This window comes from Manacus candei, unplaced genomic scaffold (assembly GCF_025592945.1).
Source record: "Manacus candei isolate 608988 ecotype Guabito, Panama unplaced genomic scaffold, ASM2559294v1 h1tg000015l, whole genome shotgun sequence".
NCBI lineage: Eukaryota > Metazoa > Chordata > Aves > Passeriformes > Pipridae > Manacus > Manacus candei.
This window is the reverse complement of record NW_026138063.1, coordinates 15469210-15488089: the sequence shown is the minus strand read 5'-3', so window position 1 is coordinate 15488089 and position 18880 is coordinate 15469210. Positions and strand designations below refer to the sequence as shown.

At 40.7% G+C, this 18880-nt stretch overlaps 2 protein-coding genes across 5 annotated transcripts in view; one reads left to right on the top strand and one right to left on the bottom strand.

Moving 5' to 3' along the window:
• Positions 1-7595: 7595 nt before the first annotated feature.
• Positions 7596-13176, top strand: LOC127468305 (paraneoplastic antigen Ma6E-like). The gene is made up of 4 exons (XM_051781307.1): positions 7596-7867; positions 7963-8537; positions 10079-10174; positions 13098-13176. The coding sequence occupies exons 1-4, from the start codon at positions 7596-7598 to the stop codon at positions 13112-13114; spliced, it is 960 nt and encodes a 319-aa protein (XP_051637267.1). The 3' UTR covers positions 13115-13176.
• TFDP2 (transcription factor Dp-2) overlaps positions 10836-18880 on the bottom strand; it is a 57071-nt gene continuing 49026 nt past the window's right edge. For all 4 annotated transcript variants that reach the window (XM_051781222.1, XM_051781223.1, XM_051781224.1 and 1 more), the window contains one exon: positions 10836-18342. In XM_051781222.1, coding sequence (XP_051637182.1) covers positions 18174-18342 — 169 coding nt within the window. In that variant the 3' untranslated portion in view covers positions 10836-18173. The remainder of the gene's footprint in view (positions 18343-18880) is intronic.

Genomic DNA, 18880 nt, shown 5'->3' with positions numbered 1-18880 from the left:
TATCAAAATTAGCATGTAAAACCTAAGTAGGTAATGAGTCTAGTCTTAAACTATTTAATTAAACTGAACTGGTTCTCATATTTATTTGTGGGTTTCAAGTAAGTAAATGATGCAGCAGTTACCTAATAGTAAACAGGTGTATAGACTGTTAGGATAGAATAGAATTCCTGATTTCCTTCATGTGAATTTTACAGTAAATTAGACTTCATTTTAAATTATGATTAAAGATTTAAATTTACTACTTTGTTACCAGAAACCTGAAATGTTTAACTTTTATACTGTTAAATACTTACTTATTTAGTAACTTTTAGTGTCTTTTAATTTTAAACATTGTGAAATTGCCTGTTGTTGCAGGTTCTGTTTTTCATACCACCTTGACAACCCCCTGGTGTCCAAGTCAGTTGAGGTACCTTCTCCCTGCCATCCCTCCCGTGAACACCCCCCGGGGTTAGAGGGGAAGCTGGAGACAAGATTGTTGAGACACCAAGTCAGCTGCAGGCTCTACTTACATCCATCATGCAGTAGATAAGATGATCCCTTGAGGACAGATGACATTCAGCCCTGACTTGCAGTTACTTCCAGCTGGGGATGATGCTGCTTCTAGGACACTAGTAATGAAAAGCCTTTCCTTTTGTACTGAAATGTCTGCTCTAGTAGTTCCTCAGCAGCAGAGAGAGAAAACTCGAATGCAAAGGAAGAGTTGCAGAGTAAAGGAGTTGTGAATCAGTATAGAAACAAAAACAGGAGTGGGGAGGGGGGTACTGGGTTTTGTGGTTTTAATACTCTGCCTCTGTAATAGGAGATTTAGAAATGAAAATTATTTTTCTCTGCACCAAGTCCTGCTGGCTGATTCCCTACAATTTTTTAAATGCAGTGTTCTCAGGAACCTGGCACTGAACCTGAATTTGCCCTATTTCAGGATTTTTTCTACCTCTCTGTGAAGCTTATTCTTCATAACTTTTGGAGGGAATGAGTCAAATAGAACTTGAAGCTGAACAGGAACTTTGCATACTTAAGCACTCAGAGTGTACTCTTGGGTCTTCTTACAAAATGAGATGGGTCTCCTGTGATGATGAAAAAAGATTTAATCGTATGATTTAAGGTTTACTGGAAAAATAGTAGATGCTAAAAGTATGTGGGCAGCTCTGAGTATGGATTTCAAAATCTCAGAATACTTGAAGCTTCAGTTTTTAACTTTATGCAATTATTCAGAGCTTTGTCTTCCCTGCTAGTGAAACAAGCATCATCTTGCTGGTTGGGCACTTGGTTAAAACACATCAGCATTCACACTAAGTCTATTGTCAAATTACTGAAGCTTTTTAATGAATTTTTTTAATGTTTGTAGTCAGTATACCTGAAAACTAGTGCTTTTATAGAAAAAAATCATTCTGTTAATATCATTTATCATGAAAAATCTTTAATTTAGATAGATTTTTTTTCACTGTGTTAATGAAATATTCAAGGCATAGATGTGTTCAGAAACAACTGTTCAGTTTTGCCTGTAGGTCAGATCTAGCTCTGCCTGGTGAGAGGAGAAGAAACTTCACCTGCAATGAGCAGAACTGGTCTCCCTTTGCTACAAGCTGTTGCAAACTTGGAAAGGACCTGAGGTGATTTTGTGTTCTACCCATGTACACTGGCAGAATATAATTATTTCATTTAGTTCAGCCCACCCTCCACATCAATACTGACTTGTTTTTCTGGTTTGATATTTACTTCTTTAGGCAACAATAAAGAACACGTGGGGTTTTCTTCCAGCTTCCTTTTGAAGAATATCCCTTCTGTGTTGGAAGCTTTACTTGAACTAATTGCCCTTTGGTTAAAACATGTAAGCTGTCATCGTCTTGTTAGAAGAGCATTTTAATACTGAAGATCAGAGTGAGTTCCTCTGTAGGATCCTTCCTACAGTTTTTCTTCCTGTCTAAATGGGAGGGAAGAAAATTGGAGAAAAGCTAAGCTGATTAAACTTAGGATGACTTAAGTCTGTTAAATTTGTCACTGATTCTTGATGTAAAATCAGTGTAACATGAGGGTTATCAGAAGCTTGCATGTCACTGTGTAGTTTGTTTGGATCAGATAGCTCTAATAATTCACTACTAAAAAGTAAGATTTTTTTTTTTTGTCTCGTTAGATGTCAGGCAAGCACCTAAGGAAAGCCAATAAAGAAAATTTCCAAGTTTTGTTCACTAACCTGTACTTAAATCTTATGTGCTGCAGCTCTGAACTGTGAGTATTGCATGGAGCTGTGGAAGCAGTGCCTCAGTTTGATTTTGCATTACCTGAAGGAAGTTTAATCTGGATTTGGTAACAATTCCTTAAAAGAACTGATGGATATCGATGTATTTGAAACAATAAGTCCATATTTAATTTTACAAAGTACACTTAGCTGTGTGTATTATGTGTTAGAGAGGACTGTCATCTTCCGAATCTGCTTCACATTGTACGGAATAAAAACGTGTCCTTCCAGCACCCAAACGTTATGTGACTTGTGAGCATATTACTGCTATTTCTGTTTTTCTGGCACAAGAGAGCCCCTACAGTGATAACTCCTCCAGGGTTTATTGTCCCTAACAAGCTCTCTCTTAAACCTGCTGTGGCTGCAGATTCAAACTTCATAAACTGCCACTTCACTCTTAATTAGAAAAGGAACAGATGCACTTACTTAACACTATAAATATTTTAATGGCTTTTGCTTAGTACTAAGTTGTCCAAACGTTTCAAATGTTCTTGTGAATGAGAAAAATCATAATGTAACAGTGCTTGGGCGAGTTTTAGTGTAAGGAGTTGTTTTTGCTTAATGCCTGACTTTTTTTTTTTCCTTTTACCTTTTAACTTTTGGGAGAGCTTAGCATATAATTAGCACAGCATCTGTAATCCTGTAAGTTCCTTTCTACATTTGTGTTGAGAATTTGCTTAGTTTAAACATTACTTATAAGTGGTGGTAAATTTCAGACCAGTTGATTTAAATGTTAGTTTAAAAAAAATCCACAGATAAGATTACAAGTCTTAATGTGCTCTTAAGGAAAACTGCACGAGTTTCTTTGCCTTCTTTTCAGGTAGCAGGTACAGTAACAGCTCATGGTCTTGTCCTTTTGTTCCCCTACTGAATCTCTGGGCAAACTGCTCAAAAATTCACGGAACTGTTCAGTTAAAGCCAGCTATAACCACAGGTGTAAAGTTTCTGAGACTTTTCCCTTGGTCCCCCACCCACCCTCAGCATTCCAAGTGACTGAAGCCCAGCACAGTGAGCCAATAAAGCACAGAGAAGTTCAGCTGCTAAAGAAAGTGAAATGGGATTCTTGATCTGAGTCTGATTCTTGACTTTGTAAGAAAACAAGAGAAAAAAAATCCGCCTCTGAAAAACCAAAGCTGGACTCAGATAAATATCTCCAGGTAGTTGGAAGTCTTAGTTACTTCACTTGATGTCTTGTATCTGTCTTTCCAGTGGCTGATCCGTGGATACCCACTGCCTGCCGAGAGCAAGGGCTGTCTCCTGAGGCAGCGGTTCAGCGTGAGCTGGAGGAGTTGCCTTGCAGGCTCACTGTGGTGCAGTGTCATCTCCAGGCTGACAACCCTTGTGTGCTATGGAAGAGAAAGGAGGTTGTGTGGCAGGAGGATGTAAGTTTCGAAAGAGGGGAAATGTTCCTATAGGTAGTTCCGTCAGTCTGGATTGATAGCTCCATATGGCTGTGGATTGAGGAGACTTTTTTCCCAAAGGTAACACAATAGCTGTTAAGGAGGATATACCATGGAGTGGTTAGGAATTGGGGGGTGTCAGGCACAGGACAGGGAAGGTTTGTAGTGCTTCAGTGAATTGTATAGTAACTTCCTTGTTGGGTATATACAATTCAGTGAATTGTATAGTAACTTCCTTGTTTTTAAGTTGATGGGCTTAGAAGAGTTTGCACTGTGGTTCAAGGTGATGCATTAACCTACATGTGAAGCCTGAAACACCTTTTAATTTTATTGGTTATCTTAAAGGACACAAAAGCAGAACTCAGTGAATAGCAACCTTCATTACATAAAACCCCTTCAATTTGACAGAGAAGTAGTGACCCCAAACTAAGAGTGTACCCAAATGCTTGTAGTTTTGAGAGTTTACCTCACCTAAAGCCAAGGCATTGCAGGGAAGCAGTAAAAGAAGGATCATTTGGGCACTGTAGTAATAAGGTACAAATTATACCGAAATGGCAGGGCAAGAGTGATAAGTATGTATTAAAGAAACAAGGTAAAGCAGCTGTTGGTGAATAATACTGGATATCATTTGGACTTCACTGTTTTGTCTACATGGGAGAAGTCATGATGGCATGTATTATGTTTGCTTCAGCCATGCTTGAGCCTTTCCTTAATAACAGAACCTGGGGAGGGCAAAAGGAAACAACAAAACAAAGCAGCCTTTCCAGCATTGGTCTGAAGATCTGCAGTGCTCTTGAACTTTAACATAGTTTGCAGTGACAAGTGTCTGCAGGCCCACTCAAGTAACTGGTCAGACACCTTAATCGGATTACAAATTTGAAATTTCCACACAGTGGAATGTGTCCAGAGTCCTGCTTCTTACGTGGGAGAAGGAAGGGATACTAATTCCAATTCTTTCTTACTACTTCTCTTCAAAGCTTAGTTCTGATTAGTAGTAGAAATAATTCTATTTGCTGTCTTTCCTTTACTAGTGTTTAGGTCCCCAGCTGTTCACACTTGGTAGTGTAATTAATAAGAGTATCAAAGATCCTCTTTGATAAGACCTTAGTTCTCAAAGACATTTCATTTATTGCTGGAGTGTGGGAGGATATGTAGAAGACAACTTCCTTCTGCAACATCTGGCTGGGGGAGCAAAAGAAAAGATTTCTGTATTGCTAAAGCCTGTTGTGTTTGATCACCCATCACACACAAACCCTCCCTGAGGTGTTCTTCAGGAAACTGCAGCCTAGACAGGCTGAGAAAGAGCACACAGGTCAGTGCATGTGTAACATTTACTGATTCTTGAACCTTTGACCTTTTTTAAATAATGTGAACTGTCTCTAGCTAAAAGTAATAGGTATGATGATTGATCTGGATGCTCCTAATGGTTTGAAGAATACCTTGAAAATTAATGTCTGTCATCTGTATTTTTTTGGATCCATGTGCTTGTCTAAAGACTTGCTTCCTGCTGCAGTGTAACACTGTCAAGCAAAAAGCTGCTGCAGTGGATCTCGTGTTTCCAAGTGCTCCAATGTGTTAAAGTAGGTCAGAAGTTGCATAAGATGCCATTACTGGAAACTGCTGTAGGCTGACTTGCATATAACAGCTCAGCAGTGCAACTGGCAAATGCACTCTGACAAACAGAAATGCAGCCACGGCTTAAAACATGACAAGAGAGCTCTCTGAAATCTCCCTAGGACATGACTGGCTGTGGAATTGCGAGATGTCTTTGCCCCTTCAGTTCATGTCCCTGCTATCTGCTGAGCCAGAGCTGCCTGCCTGGCTTGTCAGGGGTTTCACATTGTTCTTGTCTGCAGGGAGCTCAGGCACAGACTCCAAGCTCCTTTGCGAGAGATGCACTCTGTGTTTCCCCGCTTACCGAGCTCCTCTGGAGAGCAAACAGGCACGGTACTCTGAAAGTCGTGTAGAGTTAATCTGTAATAGCTCTTCCTCTGACTGAATGGTTGCTGGTGATTAGTAATGGCCAGTGGGCGTTTGTGGGGGTAAGTGCACAAGTCTCTGCAGTTTCTGCAGGCAGGAGCGGCCACTGCTGTTCAGTTTAACACCAACGTGCCCGGGGAGCGCCGAGCAGGACACAGTACTGGCATTTTCCCTCTTTGGTGGGACTGTTTCATAACTTCAGCACATTCCCAGGTATTCAATTCATGCAGTATTTTACCCTCTTTACAGTGTTACAAAACCGTGTAAATGGGAAGGAAAATTAATTCTGGAAGTACTTAGTATCACCTTCTGTGTGCCTGCTTGTTCTGCTGGATGTGCCTCCTGTGCCCATGGAGCCAGACTCGCTTGGTTAGGAATGTCTGTTGGCCCACTCTGTTCTATGCCCTTGTACTTCACTACATTTTCAGGTTTTTTATCTTTTAGGAGTCTGAACACTGGTAAGGGCAGTCTCTTGTATTCTTTTTTTTCTTGCTACTGGTATTTTCATATCAGCTTTTTCTAACGCAAGTTTAACTAGCTGAATAGAAAAGAAAACTCCCACTTGGGAAGGGATTATTTCATTCGTAATCAGAGTGGAGTACATCTTAGCTGCAATTATCTTTTTAAATTATTATTATATTTTTTAGTTATCTTTTAGTGCAGTGTATTTTTTTAACTTATGAACAGTTTATTAGTCAGAAAACGTACTGCTTGGTGGATGTATTTTTCCAAAAGTTTGAAATAGGGGTACTTGTTAATTAATTAATGTCTGGCAAGAATTCTTTGAACTGTGCAGTTATTTCTGAAAAATCTTCAGCAGCCAGGGCTGCTTTATTTCCTGGAATTGTTGCATATCCAGTGGTATATATACCCATCTGTCATCGTGCCAATCACCCATTTCCTATAGATAAGTAGATGGCTCAGTACCAGCCATGTCAGGAACACACAGTTGGACAGTTAGATGGGCTGGAAGGGTCTTCAGTTAATGTACAAACCTCATCAGGTCTTGGCCAGTGCAAAAGCTTCTGCTCCTCATTTTGCTGCTCAAAGGCCAACAAATACTGGTCTGATAAGTGCTCTGATATAGTTGACTCAGTCATTTGGCAATGGACCCCAGACAGAACAACTCTATCACATTCAATCTTAATTTAATAGTCTTAATATATTGCCTGCTGACAGAAAACGGTAGGCAGGAGCTTGGCAGAACATGAAATAAGTTTGTAAGCCTGGATAGAATGTTTAGAACTTGGCTTTAGTCATGCTAATGAGATGATGAGAAAATATCAAAGGTGAGAAGACTTGAAAGTAATAACAATAAAAATCCTGGGCTTTCCCCAGGCTTACATCAGCCTGGCCAGCCTGACTGCAAACAGCCAGCAGCTGCATTAATTTACATCTCACACAAATGTACCTTATTAGCAATAGGTATAGCAGCTGCTTCTACAATTTGGTTAATTTAGTAGTAATAGTACTTAATGACTTTGTTATGGTAATGTGGAAATGTTATCTTCGTGTTAAGATGATGATAATTTTTTAAGAAAAGTGTTTTGCATCTTTTTCTGTCTTGAAGGTTTTGTCTGTGGATTCTCTAGAGCTGTTTGTATTTTTTTCTCTCCAAGAACAGTTAAGGATTTTCACCTTCAGAGATTTGCTTTTCCCCAATTAATACCATACAGATTTCACACACTTCATATTAATGTTTTCTTCCAGTCATGATTACTCTGTATTAGTGATATGTTCAGAATTTTGAAGTAACAATCTTTTGGTAAGAGGTCACTTTTTTAAGGCATTGGCTCCGTCAATCTAGTCAGAGAGTCCAAAAAAAGACTAATAGTTGGACAAGTCCCCAGCACTGCTGTGGAGGGCTTTAAAAGAAGAGTTGGTCGAAGCATCTATGAGAAACTGTTGGTTACTGGCCACTTTTTTTCTTAATTATTTTTAAATAAAACTAGGCTCTCAATTTTAAAAGCTGGACAGTGATGACCTACAGCATGCTTCAGGCTCTGGAATTTCCTATAAAAGTCCTAAATTCTGATGGAGGGTTTGCAGTGTGCCTTGTGAGAGTGGGTCATGGCAGCCAGGCCCAGCTCCCGAGGGTGTCTGTGCCTCTGTGTGCAGGAGGGAGCAGGAGGGGATCCTCGGGAGAGGAGGGTTCATCTGAGCCCCCTGAGCCACCTCCAGCCCAGCTGGGGCTCTGGAACTGGGCTCTCTTGCTGCAGCACCACGGACTGGTGCTCAGAGGTTCCCTTGCGTGAAGGGGTGTTTCCCGTCAAGCTCTAATTCCAAACTCCTCAAAAATCAGGAGTGCTTATAGAAAGGTGGATTTAGCTGCTGTTTGCCTCCAAGTTCCCGGTCTGTTCGGGCCCCTTGGAGGAGGGTTCTATGCCCCATTTCCTTTGGCCGGAGCCGCCCCTGCGGCCGGTACCGGGTGAGTGGCGAGCGCGGGCCCCTCACGGGCGGGCGGAGCGCAGGTACGGCGGGAGGGACGGGGACAGGGACAGGGGCTCCCACCGCCGCCCTCGTCAGGCCGGCGCCTCAGCGAGGGTGTGAGGGCGGTGCAGGGCCCGGCGGTGCCGCCTGGGCTCGGCCCGCAGGGTCCGAGGGGCCGGGCGGGGAAGGCGCTCGGAACCTGCGGGTCGGTGGTGCCGCGGGTGAGGGCGCAGGAGGAGACCCTGCCGGCTGGGAAACGGGAGCGAAAACCGCCCTGCCACCGGCAGGACAGCGGCGGCCGTGCCTCTGCTCTGGGGCTGTGAGCTGCCTTTCACCCTGCCGTGATGAGCTGGGCTGGCTGGGGCGTTCACACCCTGCCTCACCTTGCAGGGACTTGCCGTGGTCCGTGCCCTCAGCCCGGGCCTGCGCTGAGGGCTCTGCGTGCTCTCTGAATCTCACTCTGCAAAGCCGCAGGCAGGAATTGTGCACAGGTCAATGCTAGGACATTGTCGTGGGCTTTACTCGTTTGAAATGGTTTTTAACTGCTGGATGTGCCAAGACATTTATGTCCTTGTGGTGCTTATTTATTAAAAATAACTATCTTACTTGTGCCAGCAGCATGTAAAAATGCAATATGCTGCTTTAACATAACATGGTGTTAAATGGAATTTCTGTTATTTAATATTTGAAAACTATTGCTCAGATAATGGTGATAGATTAGTTAAATCTAATATTTGTATGTTGTCATTGCTGCATAATGTGAACTTTAATGTCAAAATGATGAAAACTTGGGTTAGCAATGGTCATTTGAACCAAAGGAGGATATTGGTTGTGTGGTTTCATGTCTTGCAAAATGGTGCTTAGATAATTTTGTCATTTTGTAGCTCTGTTTGCTGCCTTATGCTGAAGAACACACACCCTTCTGTTTGCCTACTTCTTCCTTTTGTTGTCATCTCATTGTTGCAGGCTTTTATATCACTTCCTGCTCGGCTCTGCCTGGGACAATGGTTTTCAGTTTTTTAATGGGTCTGTGAGTTCTCTCAGTGGCTGCTGAGGGATTCTTGAAAGGTTACAAAACCAAGCCTGCAGTGGGTTATCCGGGGGCAGCTGTAGGACCCAGCAGGCAGCAATGCAAACCCTTCAACAACGTGCAGGTTTTTTTAGTCTGACAGACTTGTTCTAGCCATTGTGACAGAGGAGGGGTTCTGTGAAATGTATAGGAAAGTTTCTTCTGTTTTGTTACCCCTGAACAGTGGTTTCAGCATGGGGACAGTCCCACGGACATGAGGTTTTTCAGCCTTTTCAGTGCTTTACAGTCAGAGCAGCAGAACAGGGTTTGGTGTTAGGCAGGACCCCCCAGAGCAGAGCCAGGTCCCTCCCAGGCAGGCGAAGGACAGTGCTGGAGCTGAGCTGCGTTCAGGAGCAACCTACACGGATCACAGGGAGCCAGGGACAGCACTCGTGACAGGGCACTGTGACAGTGAAGTATTGTTCACATCGATCTCCTATCCTACACTTGGGGTTGAGACAAAGTTTAATGAATAATAAACCTACACAATTTGGGGGGGGGGGGGGTCTGGTTTCCCTGAATATTTTGAGATATTTTTGCTTTATAACAGAATGTGTGGAATTCAGCAAGATACAATTTTAAAGAGTGTTATTTTTAACCAGGAAAAATACTTGTTGTAGCACAGAATAGCACTTGATGCTGCAGCAGTTGCCATCACTTAGGAAACACAGATTTATTGATGTGAAGAAAAGCACAAACCAGTGTGTATGATGCTGTCTGGTTGGACAGTCAAACAAATTCTAACCAAAAGCATTTGTAATTTCAGAGAGTGTTATTTGCAGACTCCTCCATTCTTAGGGATCCATGCCGAGTACTTCTTCCTTAGAAGAAGAAAGATGAAAAGAGCTTTTATGCTCTCAATATTCTCTCAGTTGCTGTGTTGGGTTCTTGGGGAGGAGATCCCCAGGTGAAAACAAAGCACAAAGAAATAATGTAGCTTACCACAAAAACCTCTCCTTTTAGTTTTTTTAGAGGAGAATATTCCAAGCAGCTTCACCATCAGTTTAATGTTTCAGAATCATTCTGGTAGCAACTTATGCAGTGCTGACACAAAAGAAGGTACAGATTCTTAAACTTTTTTTTTTTAATAAGCATAAATAAGTCATTAATATCTCAATTGCTGAGATAAAGATTGTATCCTCTCATCTCTTCAGTTTCTTTCCTATGAAAAAGACATTGCAGGAGTTTTTATTTGCCAAATCTGTTAATGAAAATGCCTTCCCAAATATACCAATGCATTTCAGTGAAAGGGGCCTGTGATAGTTTCTGTTTATTACAGAAGAATGAACTCATGGTTTTGCAGTCTTCTGCTATTGTCTTTAACCTTTACTTTCAGCTGGTTTGAGTTTAAGAATAGTGAGTCGTGGGTCTTCTGTGCACATGGGGAAAAACAAGCACTGTGACATTACTCGGTGTTTTCATGTTTGGCAGAGTTGGAAAACCAACACAGAGGATGAAGAGGAACTGTATTTAATGCTACTTAAGTTAGTCTGATTTGGATTCTTGCTACCAAAATATGAGGAAAGGGTTTAGCAGGATATAAGTTCAGTCTATAGGTGTTTGAAGGGTGTTCACAGGATTTGGCCTGAGACATGGGGAGCACCCAGAGGACTGGAGTACAGCGTGCTGAGGAAACACTTCCATAGGAGGAGCAAAGCCTGTGTGAAATGTGCCTTCAGCTGGACATGGAAACTGCTGAGCTGTTTCTGAGGTACTTGGAATACTCTTAGACTGGGTGCTTATCTTGAATAGAGAGGGACAATAATATCCCTAAGAATTTTGTGAGTTATCAAAATGGAACAATTTCCAAACTCTGGCATCTCTCCCTGGATAATGAACCTACTGAGGATGCAATGGCTAGATTTTGATATTTATTTCAAAACCAAAGCATGCAATATTTCCTATGTGAAACAGGGTGGTGTTTTTTTTTTTATAAGGTACATACTGTCAGCATTAACCTTGTGCAACCTTTTTCTGCAGTGTTTTTCTCAAAAACAAGCCCAATCCTGTTGCCTTGAAAGTCTTTTATTCAGTTCTTCTACAGTTAAGCTTTACATTTCTGTTCACAGACAACTGGATGTTTTTCTCCAAAACACACACAACTTTTACCTCAGTCAGACTGTCTGCTCCCCACCCCCATTTTGCAATGTACAATTCCCACTTGCAGCATTTTCAGTAAACATGGGATCAATTGAGTATACAGAAAAAGCTTCTATAAAATTTCCATTAAAAAAATAACAAGTTTTTATTTACAATGTGTTTTCTACTACAAAGTAATATTTCCTATTGGTTCAAATATACTATTTGCTAATGCCAGTGTTCCTATTAGGAAAGTAAAACTTTGTATATGCATTTCTCTTTATATCTTTATCAGTGTTTAAAGCACATAAAATACTACCACATTTTTTTTTACACTACTCCTAGCCATGTACAATGTGGTAGTAGAAATTAACACTATTTGATCAGGACAAAAAAAATCAGCATAGCTTAATAGCAGACTTTCTGCAAAAATAAAACTTTAGCTTATAATTTATAGGTATTTGCAAAGAAAGAAATCTATGGAGAATTGAAAAATTAAAATGAATGGGCAACTTGGACTTTCCTGAAGTCACAGGAGTTTAATACAAGAAAAGGAAGAAAAATTTCCACCGAAGGGTTCATGTGATGCTTTGTGTTGGGAGAAGGGGAGAGCAAGATGAGTAGATTAAAAAATTATTAGAATTTCAAATCTCAAATAGTTAGCATCCTTATATTGGATTTGTCTCTTCCCACCCACCACGTTTACAAACCCTACTTTGAGTTCAGTGTTGAAGGAGGTCATAAAACAGCTTTGTCCATGACTGGCCTCATTCTTAAAAAAAAAAATAAATTAAGTTTTATTTAATTAAAAATTTAATGGACTTTCAAGTGGTTTCTCCATTTAAACATAAAAAGGAAGCATCTCTACAACTCACTTCCATGTAGAATACAGTGGATATTCAAAAGTGCTCCTGTGGGGGGGCGGAGGGACGGCCCTGCCTTTGGCGTGTTGCAGCAGCTCCGCAACAGGGGCTGAGGCACAGGAGCATTCCCTCACTGCCAGGGCACTCAGCGACTGCCAGAGCACCCCCAGTGCCAACAGACAGACTGGTGCAAAGCTCTGCCTCTACTTGCTGCTTACTCCTGATGCCGTGTAGGATATGCAAACACAGAGGCTGCTGCCTTGGTCCCGCGGCATTGTTTGCAGTCAGGGCCTGAGGAACAAGGACAAACTCATACCCGACTTCTTACAGGTTTGCTCAAAGTAGGATTAACTTTTTCACAGTAGGTGCTTGTGAGATACAGTGTCATAACATTTGCATATACTTCTCTGAAGTATTTCTCATATATACAGCCTGGCCTTTAAGACAAGGGAACGTGCCAGAAACTTGTATGCTGGGTTGTGATTCAGCTGGTGTTTTCCCGGGGAAATTCTGGGAGATCCACTTAATCCCTGCATTAGCACAACCAACTCTACTAATTGTTAAAGCTACATTAGCAATTTAACAAACCCACTAAAAAGCCTGGAGAGTGATTTTGTGGACTTCCTATTTTCTGATCAATGTTTTAACTTTTGTGGCTGTGACCTGAAAATGTCATCAGGAAGGGCTGTGGATATGGTGTTTTTCCCTCTGGCTGCCTGCCTCGTACAGGGGAGCCATTGCTGCTTCATGGACAGCACAAGAGCCAGGCAGTGCTGGGGATGGATGTCTCTGTTTCACTCAGCCTGGATAATGAGAAGAGGCTAAACTAACTCACTGTTAAAGACTCATTTTGTCTCAGAAAAAGTTTCTGCATAGATGAGTTTGATTTGCATCTCCAACTGGATGTAAATTTTACATAGCTGTATCCTACTATCCCATGGTGTCCATATATCTGAAGTGTCTGTGCCTGGAGAGTGTTGAGTACTTAAGAATGGCATTTAGAGAAGTCAGAAGGTTTAAGTAATTTCCACTTATTCTAGCCAATACAGAATACTAAGAAGAGGTGCAAGTTTGGGCTACTGGGAGGTTCCAGTATCTGCTAGGAATTATGGCCCTGAACCAGGTTAGTCTGCTTTTCTTCTTAGATAAATGAAGATGTATTTATCTGTTCCATATTGTTCCAAAGCAGGAGGCTTTCTCCTGGGATTCGGATGGTTAGATCTCGGATGTTACTTCTGCCCAAATCAGAGCAAGGGTTTTTGGTGGTCCTGCAGCTTATGTGGATGTCCTAAATGTTGGATTCTTGGGTACTGTCAAAAATATGGAAGCAGAAAGAAAACATTTTGGTTTTGGCTGCTCTCTGGGGTAGCCAGACAAGGTGGGAGTATGAAAGGTGTGAAGTGAGTGTGGAGTCTCTGAACAGCTGCGATCAACAGCCCCTGCAGTTGTTACTGTTGGGCTGTTTTAATGAGCATTCCCTCCCCTCACTGGCAGTGCCAGCTGGGTGAGCGATCCAGGGATGCCAATCAGGCAATCAGGTTGGAGGAGCTGGCAGGTTCTTCTAGATGCAGCTCTACAGTGACTTGAAAGGATGGTAATCCTTAGCAGATAGAATGAACAACTGGGACTAACATTAGTTGTGGGTATTTTCTTGGCAATATACCTGGATCCAGGGGAGCAGAGTTGCTCACAGCCTCTTAAAAACACTCACCAGACTAAATTCTAACAGCTAAATAGGAAAAAGATAATCTGATTTGGGAACTTTGTTAAGTCTAAGGAATGAGAGCTTCAGGAAGTTTTATGGTATCAGGACTGGGTTATGTGAGCACCTGCCAGCAGAAAATTAACTATTTAGAGCTGTTCACATGCTCGTGTAGGTGTGTGATGGCCACAAATTCCAAATGATTCATTGGTGTATTGCTTGTAGACATAGGTCAGGATTCAAGAAGGAGCATATTCTAAAGAACAAAACCTCCATAAACAGGTCCTTAACCTTCCCCTGTTCCCCAGTAATGCTGCCAGAGGTACTGCTGAAGCACCTTCAACCAAGGAGGCTGAAGCAGAAGGATGTCACCTCAAAGTATGGCTAACACTAGAATTTTGTAAATCACAAATTAAAAAAGCTCATGTAGTCTTTCCCCAGCTTCATTACATCTGGCTATTTAATATACACTGATGTCCCTGAGAGATTCTTGTAATGAAAATGAGGTGCATCAGGCAGAAAATAACTTGTTTTGGTCTGTCTTCTTTGTAGCATACCCTGTGGTTACTGGCTTTGTTTTAAATGAAACCAAACCCCAAACATCTTTAGCTCACTCTTCTCAATCAGCTGCCTGGATTATTTTCAGCTGAAAAGGGCCAGTTAATTATAAAAAGGATTATTGCCCAGAGTTCAAATGTAGTTAAGTTTTATCCATGCTCTTGAATTAAAATGGTGGATGTGGTCAGAAAAAAGAGAATTTGAGATTTAAAACCTTAACTGTGGAATTCTAAATTCAAGCAGCATTTCATTTATGAACTTGAAGGTCTTAGGGCTTTTTACATAATGTTACTCCAGGCTGACGTTGATCAGCAAAAGTCCTTCTGTGGGAATTCTTTGTACTGAGCAATTTCCAGCTGCTCAAAAGGATTAGGGGTATTTACAAGCTGTAGTTTAAAAAACTAAAACCCCTTAAACAAAATGGAAACATTTCCAGTGTGGATTGTGCTGGTTTTAATGACATTAGTCATTTAAGTTATACCTTCAGTTAACTGGTATCATTTGCTTAGATACACACACTTTCTGAGATGAGGTGGATTGTTGCCAATAATTCCAGTGTTAAAATGAGAAGGACTTTAATACAATTTTAAGAACCAAAATCCACAAACATTATGTCAGATTTCCACATAACAGAAAAATGCTGTCTCCTACTCATATTTTTTCCTCTAGTTAGTGGAGCGACAAGTTTTTCTAAGTCAAATTTAGATTTCTCAAGCACCACAGAGTAAGTCCAGGAATAAAGCTGAAATTTATGTTAAACAGGAGCTGCATGACAATTGAAATGTTAACCTTTTCTTATCAGAGATATCATCTAGTACTAGTTGCTGCTTGTTTCCTATCGATGAGTGCCAGGGGTATGGCATGAGACGGGAGAGGATGATGGTAACTGAACAGAAAATGGGAAAACCAGTCTTGCTCATGACCATTTTATTCTGGGAAGTGCTGCTGGCTCTCAGGGGAGGGAGGGCCTGTGTGTTGAAGCAGCTGAGCACAACCACTGCCACGAGCTGCATGGGAGCTGTGTGGTGAGTTAATATTCTCACCCCCCTTGTTACTCACAAGTGCTCAGTGCTCAAATCAGATACAACACCTGCATTTTGTGAGGTCTTGCATTTACCTATGTTGGTTTGTGGGGTTTGTGTGTGTGTTTTGTTTCTTTTTAAAATATGTCAGCTAAGATCAACAGGAATGACTGAAAGGCTTGTCTGAGATCATACATGAGTGACTATGGCTGGATAAGGCCCAAAATTCTCCTAGTTCCCAGACTTCAGTGTAACCACAAGACCACAGTGAAGTTGAACTTCATCCTCTACTGGAACTTGGCACAAGGAAGCCCAAGGAAAGAATTTACTTTTGAAGTCTCTTCTAAATGTTGTAACTTGTTTTGTCCTTTGTATTCACCTAGTCCAGGAAAAATAACTTTTAAAGATTTGGTTCAACTGTCTAAATGAATGTTATGTGCTCCTAGATTTTTTTATATTTTATCTTTGATAGCTTGAAGTTTGCCAGAAAGCAAGCAGCTGTGCAGTCTGCTGCTTTGAAGGGCACAGACATCAATGGAAGAAAGGTATCATTTAAGATCTTCCTCCCGTAAAGCAGAAAGCACACTGACTGCTAATAAAATACATTCCATTTCTGGGTAGGAAGCCTTTTTTTCCCAGGTTCTTATAGTTCAAAGTGCTGCTCTTTAGGACCTGTTTAGTGTTTTGTTGGTTTTAGTTTTTATACAGATCTTGAGTAGGAAGTGTGAATAAAGTGTAAAGTTAAATGTGCCCCTAATGTATTGCTGAGGGATAATTATTTAGAAGATGTTTCTCTTTAAGAGTTCCTTAGGATCCTGCACAAAGGTATCTTTGATCTGCCCTCTCCAATGACAGCTGACTGACAGTGCAGTTTTTGAAAAAGCAGTGGGTTTATAAGAATAAAAGTGATTATCTGTTTAAATCATGAAGCTGCAAATTCCATAATAACATGCCTGGAGTACCTGTTCTCCCCCTGTTTCCAAAGTGAGCTGCTTAGCTCAGGTGCATTGACTCTCTCAGCAAGAATATTACTTTTTAATTGTAAAGCTTTCCTTGGTACAGAGGTAGTGCTACAGATTTGGTCAAAGTGAGGTGGTGTAAAGCCCTCAGTCTGCTCTTGCCTGTGAGCCATGAGCACAGGATAGTCTTAACAGTCTTGCCCAGAGGATGAATAACATGGTAGGCATACAGGAATTCTTTTAATTTGTGCATTTGTAACTGAGCTGTGTAAGCTAGAGAGCTCTACTTGCTCAGCCAAGAGCTGTACTTACATACTGGTGCTGCCCTAACTGTACCTCAAGTGCAGGAGTTTGAACTATCTGTGAAAAGTTTCTGGATGCTTTAGTTTTTAATGTAAACATGCAGGTGTGCTTGTCTGCTCCTCGCAGTTCTGCCTGTCAGTGCTCAGGCAGGAACAGAGGGATGAGCTGCCTCCTCTCCCAACATAGTAACATTGCTGAGACAGCTATTACATACAGTATAAAAACTGGAAAGAAGTAACACTATTTTAAACTGCATTTACCTAATTAAAAATAGTTAACTTCTAGACTAGTTAAAAGCCTGGATGTTAGAACACCACGAGAAGAGTACATCTGCAGTGTATTGTGCACTGATATTGAAGTGGGTTTTTTTTTAAAAAAAGGCCTTTATGATTGGATGTGATGTTAGCTATGGAACACACAGCCTCCTGCTGCAAGTCTTATTCAACAGTTCAGATGGGATTTGTGTTGTGTAACTTGAGCCACAGATTATTTGAAGTGGTTTGATACAATTTTCAAAGGCGCATCAAGGTGAGTGCAACAGAAGTTAATGATAAGACAGTTCTTCTGTCATACATAATCCAAGCTGACTGGAATGCAAAACATGAATTGACATATTGTTGAAATTTTATTTTTTTCCTAAGAACCTCAGCCTATGACTTTAAAAAAAGTTATGTGACTTTGAAAGCACTGCCTTGAAAACACGCTGCCTGAGAGCCTTAACATGGTGGGAGGCTTTTTTGAAAAAAATCCAACACATGCTCTAACATCAAAGGGATTATATAAAGTTAGAACAGTAAAGAAGAAGCTACACTGGATACATTGTAATCTAGAAATACAATTTTTTTTTACTTGTTTTCCTTAAAAAAGCTGGTGCAGAGAATACTGGATTTTTCCTGACTGTTTTAATAATGGCTAAGAATATTCACTTATTTATAATAAATTAGGTCTGCAGTATAAATGAACATACGAACCTTTTATACTGTTACTTTTAGAGTATCTAAAATGGATTTAAACTATTTCAAGATCACTTGCAATTTGTATTACTTTAAGAATCTTCTATACAGCAAGTTGAACAGAAAAAAAGCAAACATTTTAGTAGCCCCTTTTCCCTATAACCATTTTCATATAAGATAGTTTTAAATAGCTTTTTTAACGCATTTGCATGTGCTCTTCCTCCCCCTTTTTCTAAAGGCAGCACAGCCAAAAGACAATGCAAGAATTGGCATTTGCTGACTGACTCCGTTTTCTTCTCCATCTGGTAAAGACAAGGGGAAGACAGAGACTTAAGTCCCAAAATGGAAAAGGTAAACTTGGGGTTTGCTTTGCCAAATCTCTGAGAACTTTGTTCTTCTCCTCGGTTTTAGCTGATAAAACCCATTTTGCTCTGTCTCTACATGTCACTCTGTGTTCAGTTACAAAAAGTTTTTCAGTTATGAATAAGTTGATTTTGAAGTGTCCATTTTGCTTCACTGAACACAGTGCAAAACAAGGCAAAAAAACAGTAAAATCCAAACAGGAACTCCCATTAAGAATATCTGAGCAGCATTTTGTATATTCCATTTTCTACTCTCCTCATTCTGGGGAGGAAGAATCCTCATCTTCATCCTCTTCATCTTCATCGTTGAAGGAGCAGGGCGTTTCCCCCCGGGACGCTGCGCTGCTGGACTGCTGACTGCTCAGGGCAATGAGCTGCCCAGTTGCTAAGGCCACTTCAGCATCCAGACACAGCCCTGCATTCTCACTATCAAAACAGAAATGGTCAAGTTTAGAGGGTTTCTCATAAAGTTTTAAGCCTTCTTTTTTGGCCTCAGCTTTTCCTTTAGTCAAAGAAATGCTGCCAACAAGGAAAAATCCAGAAGTGATACAGTGAAAACTGATAAACCATTGCAAAGTTGCATAGAAAAGATTATTGAGTCACTTTTTTTTTTCCATAAACAACTAGGAGAATTGCTCAAGCTGAAGAAATATTAAAGAAGAAGAAACCCATCAGTTTAGTCAATGCACGAAATGCAATGTGAAATGAAGCTATTAATGCTGTAATGAAGAACCTGTTCCAGAATAATCCTTATTTCCATTGTTTATGGTACAGGTAACCTCCAAGCAAAGTATGGCTGTTGAGATGTATTTTGGATTGGGTTTTTACTGGTAGTGGGTTTTTTTTTTATTTGGTTGTTTGTTTTTAATTTTAAATTATTAATAGACTTTGTGGACTAAACTTGTTTCGTGAGAGCTTAAGCAGTAGTGCATTTAGACACCAAACATTCTTTTGCATTCTGCAG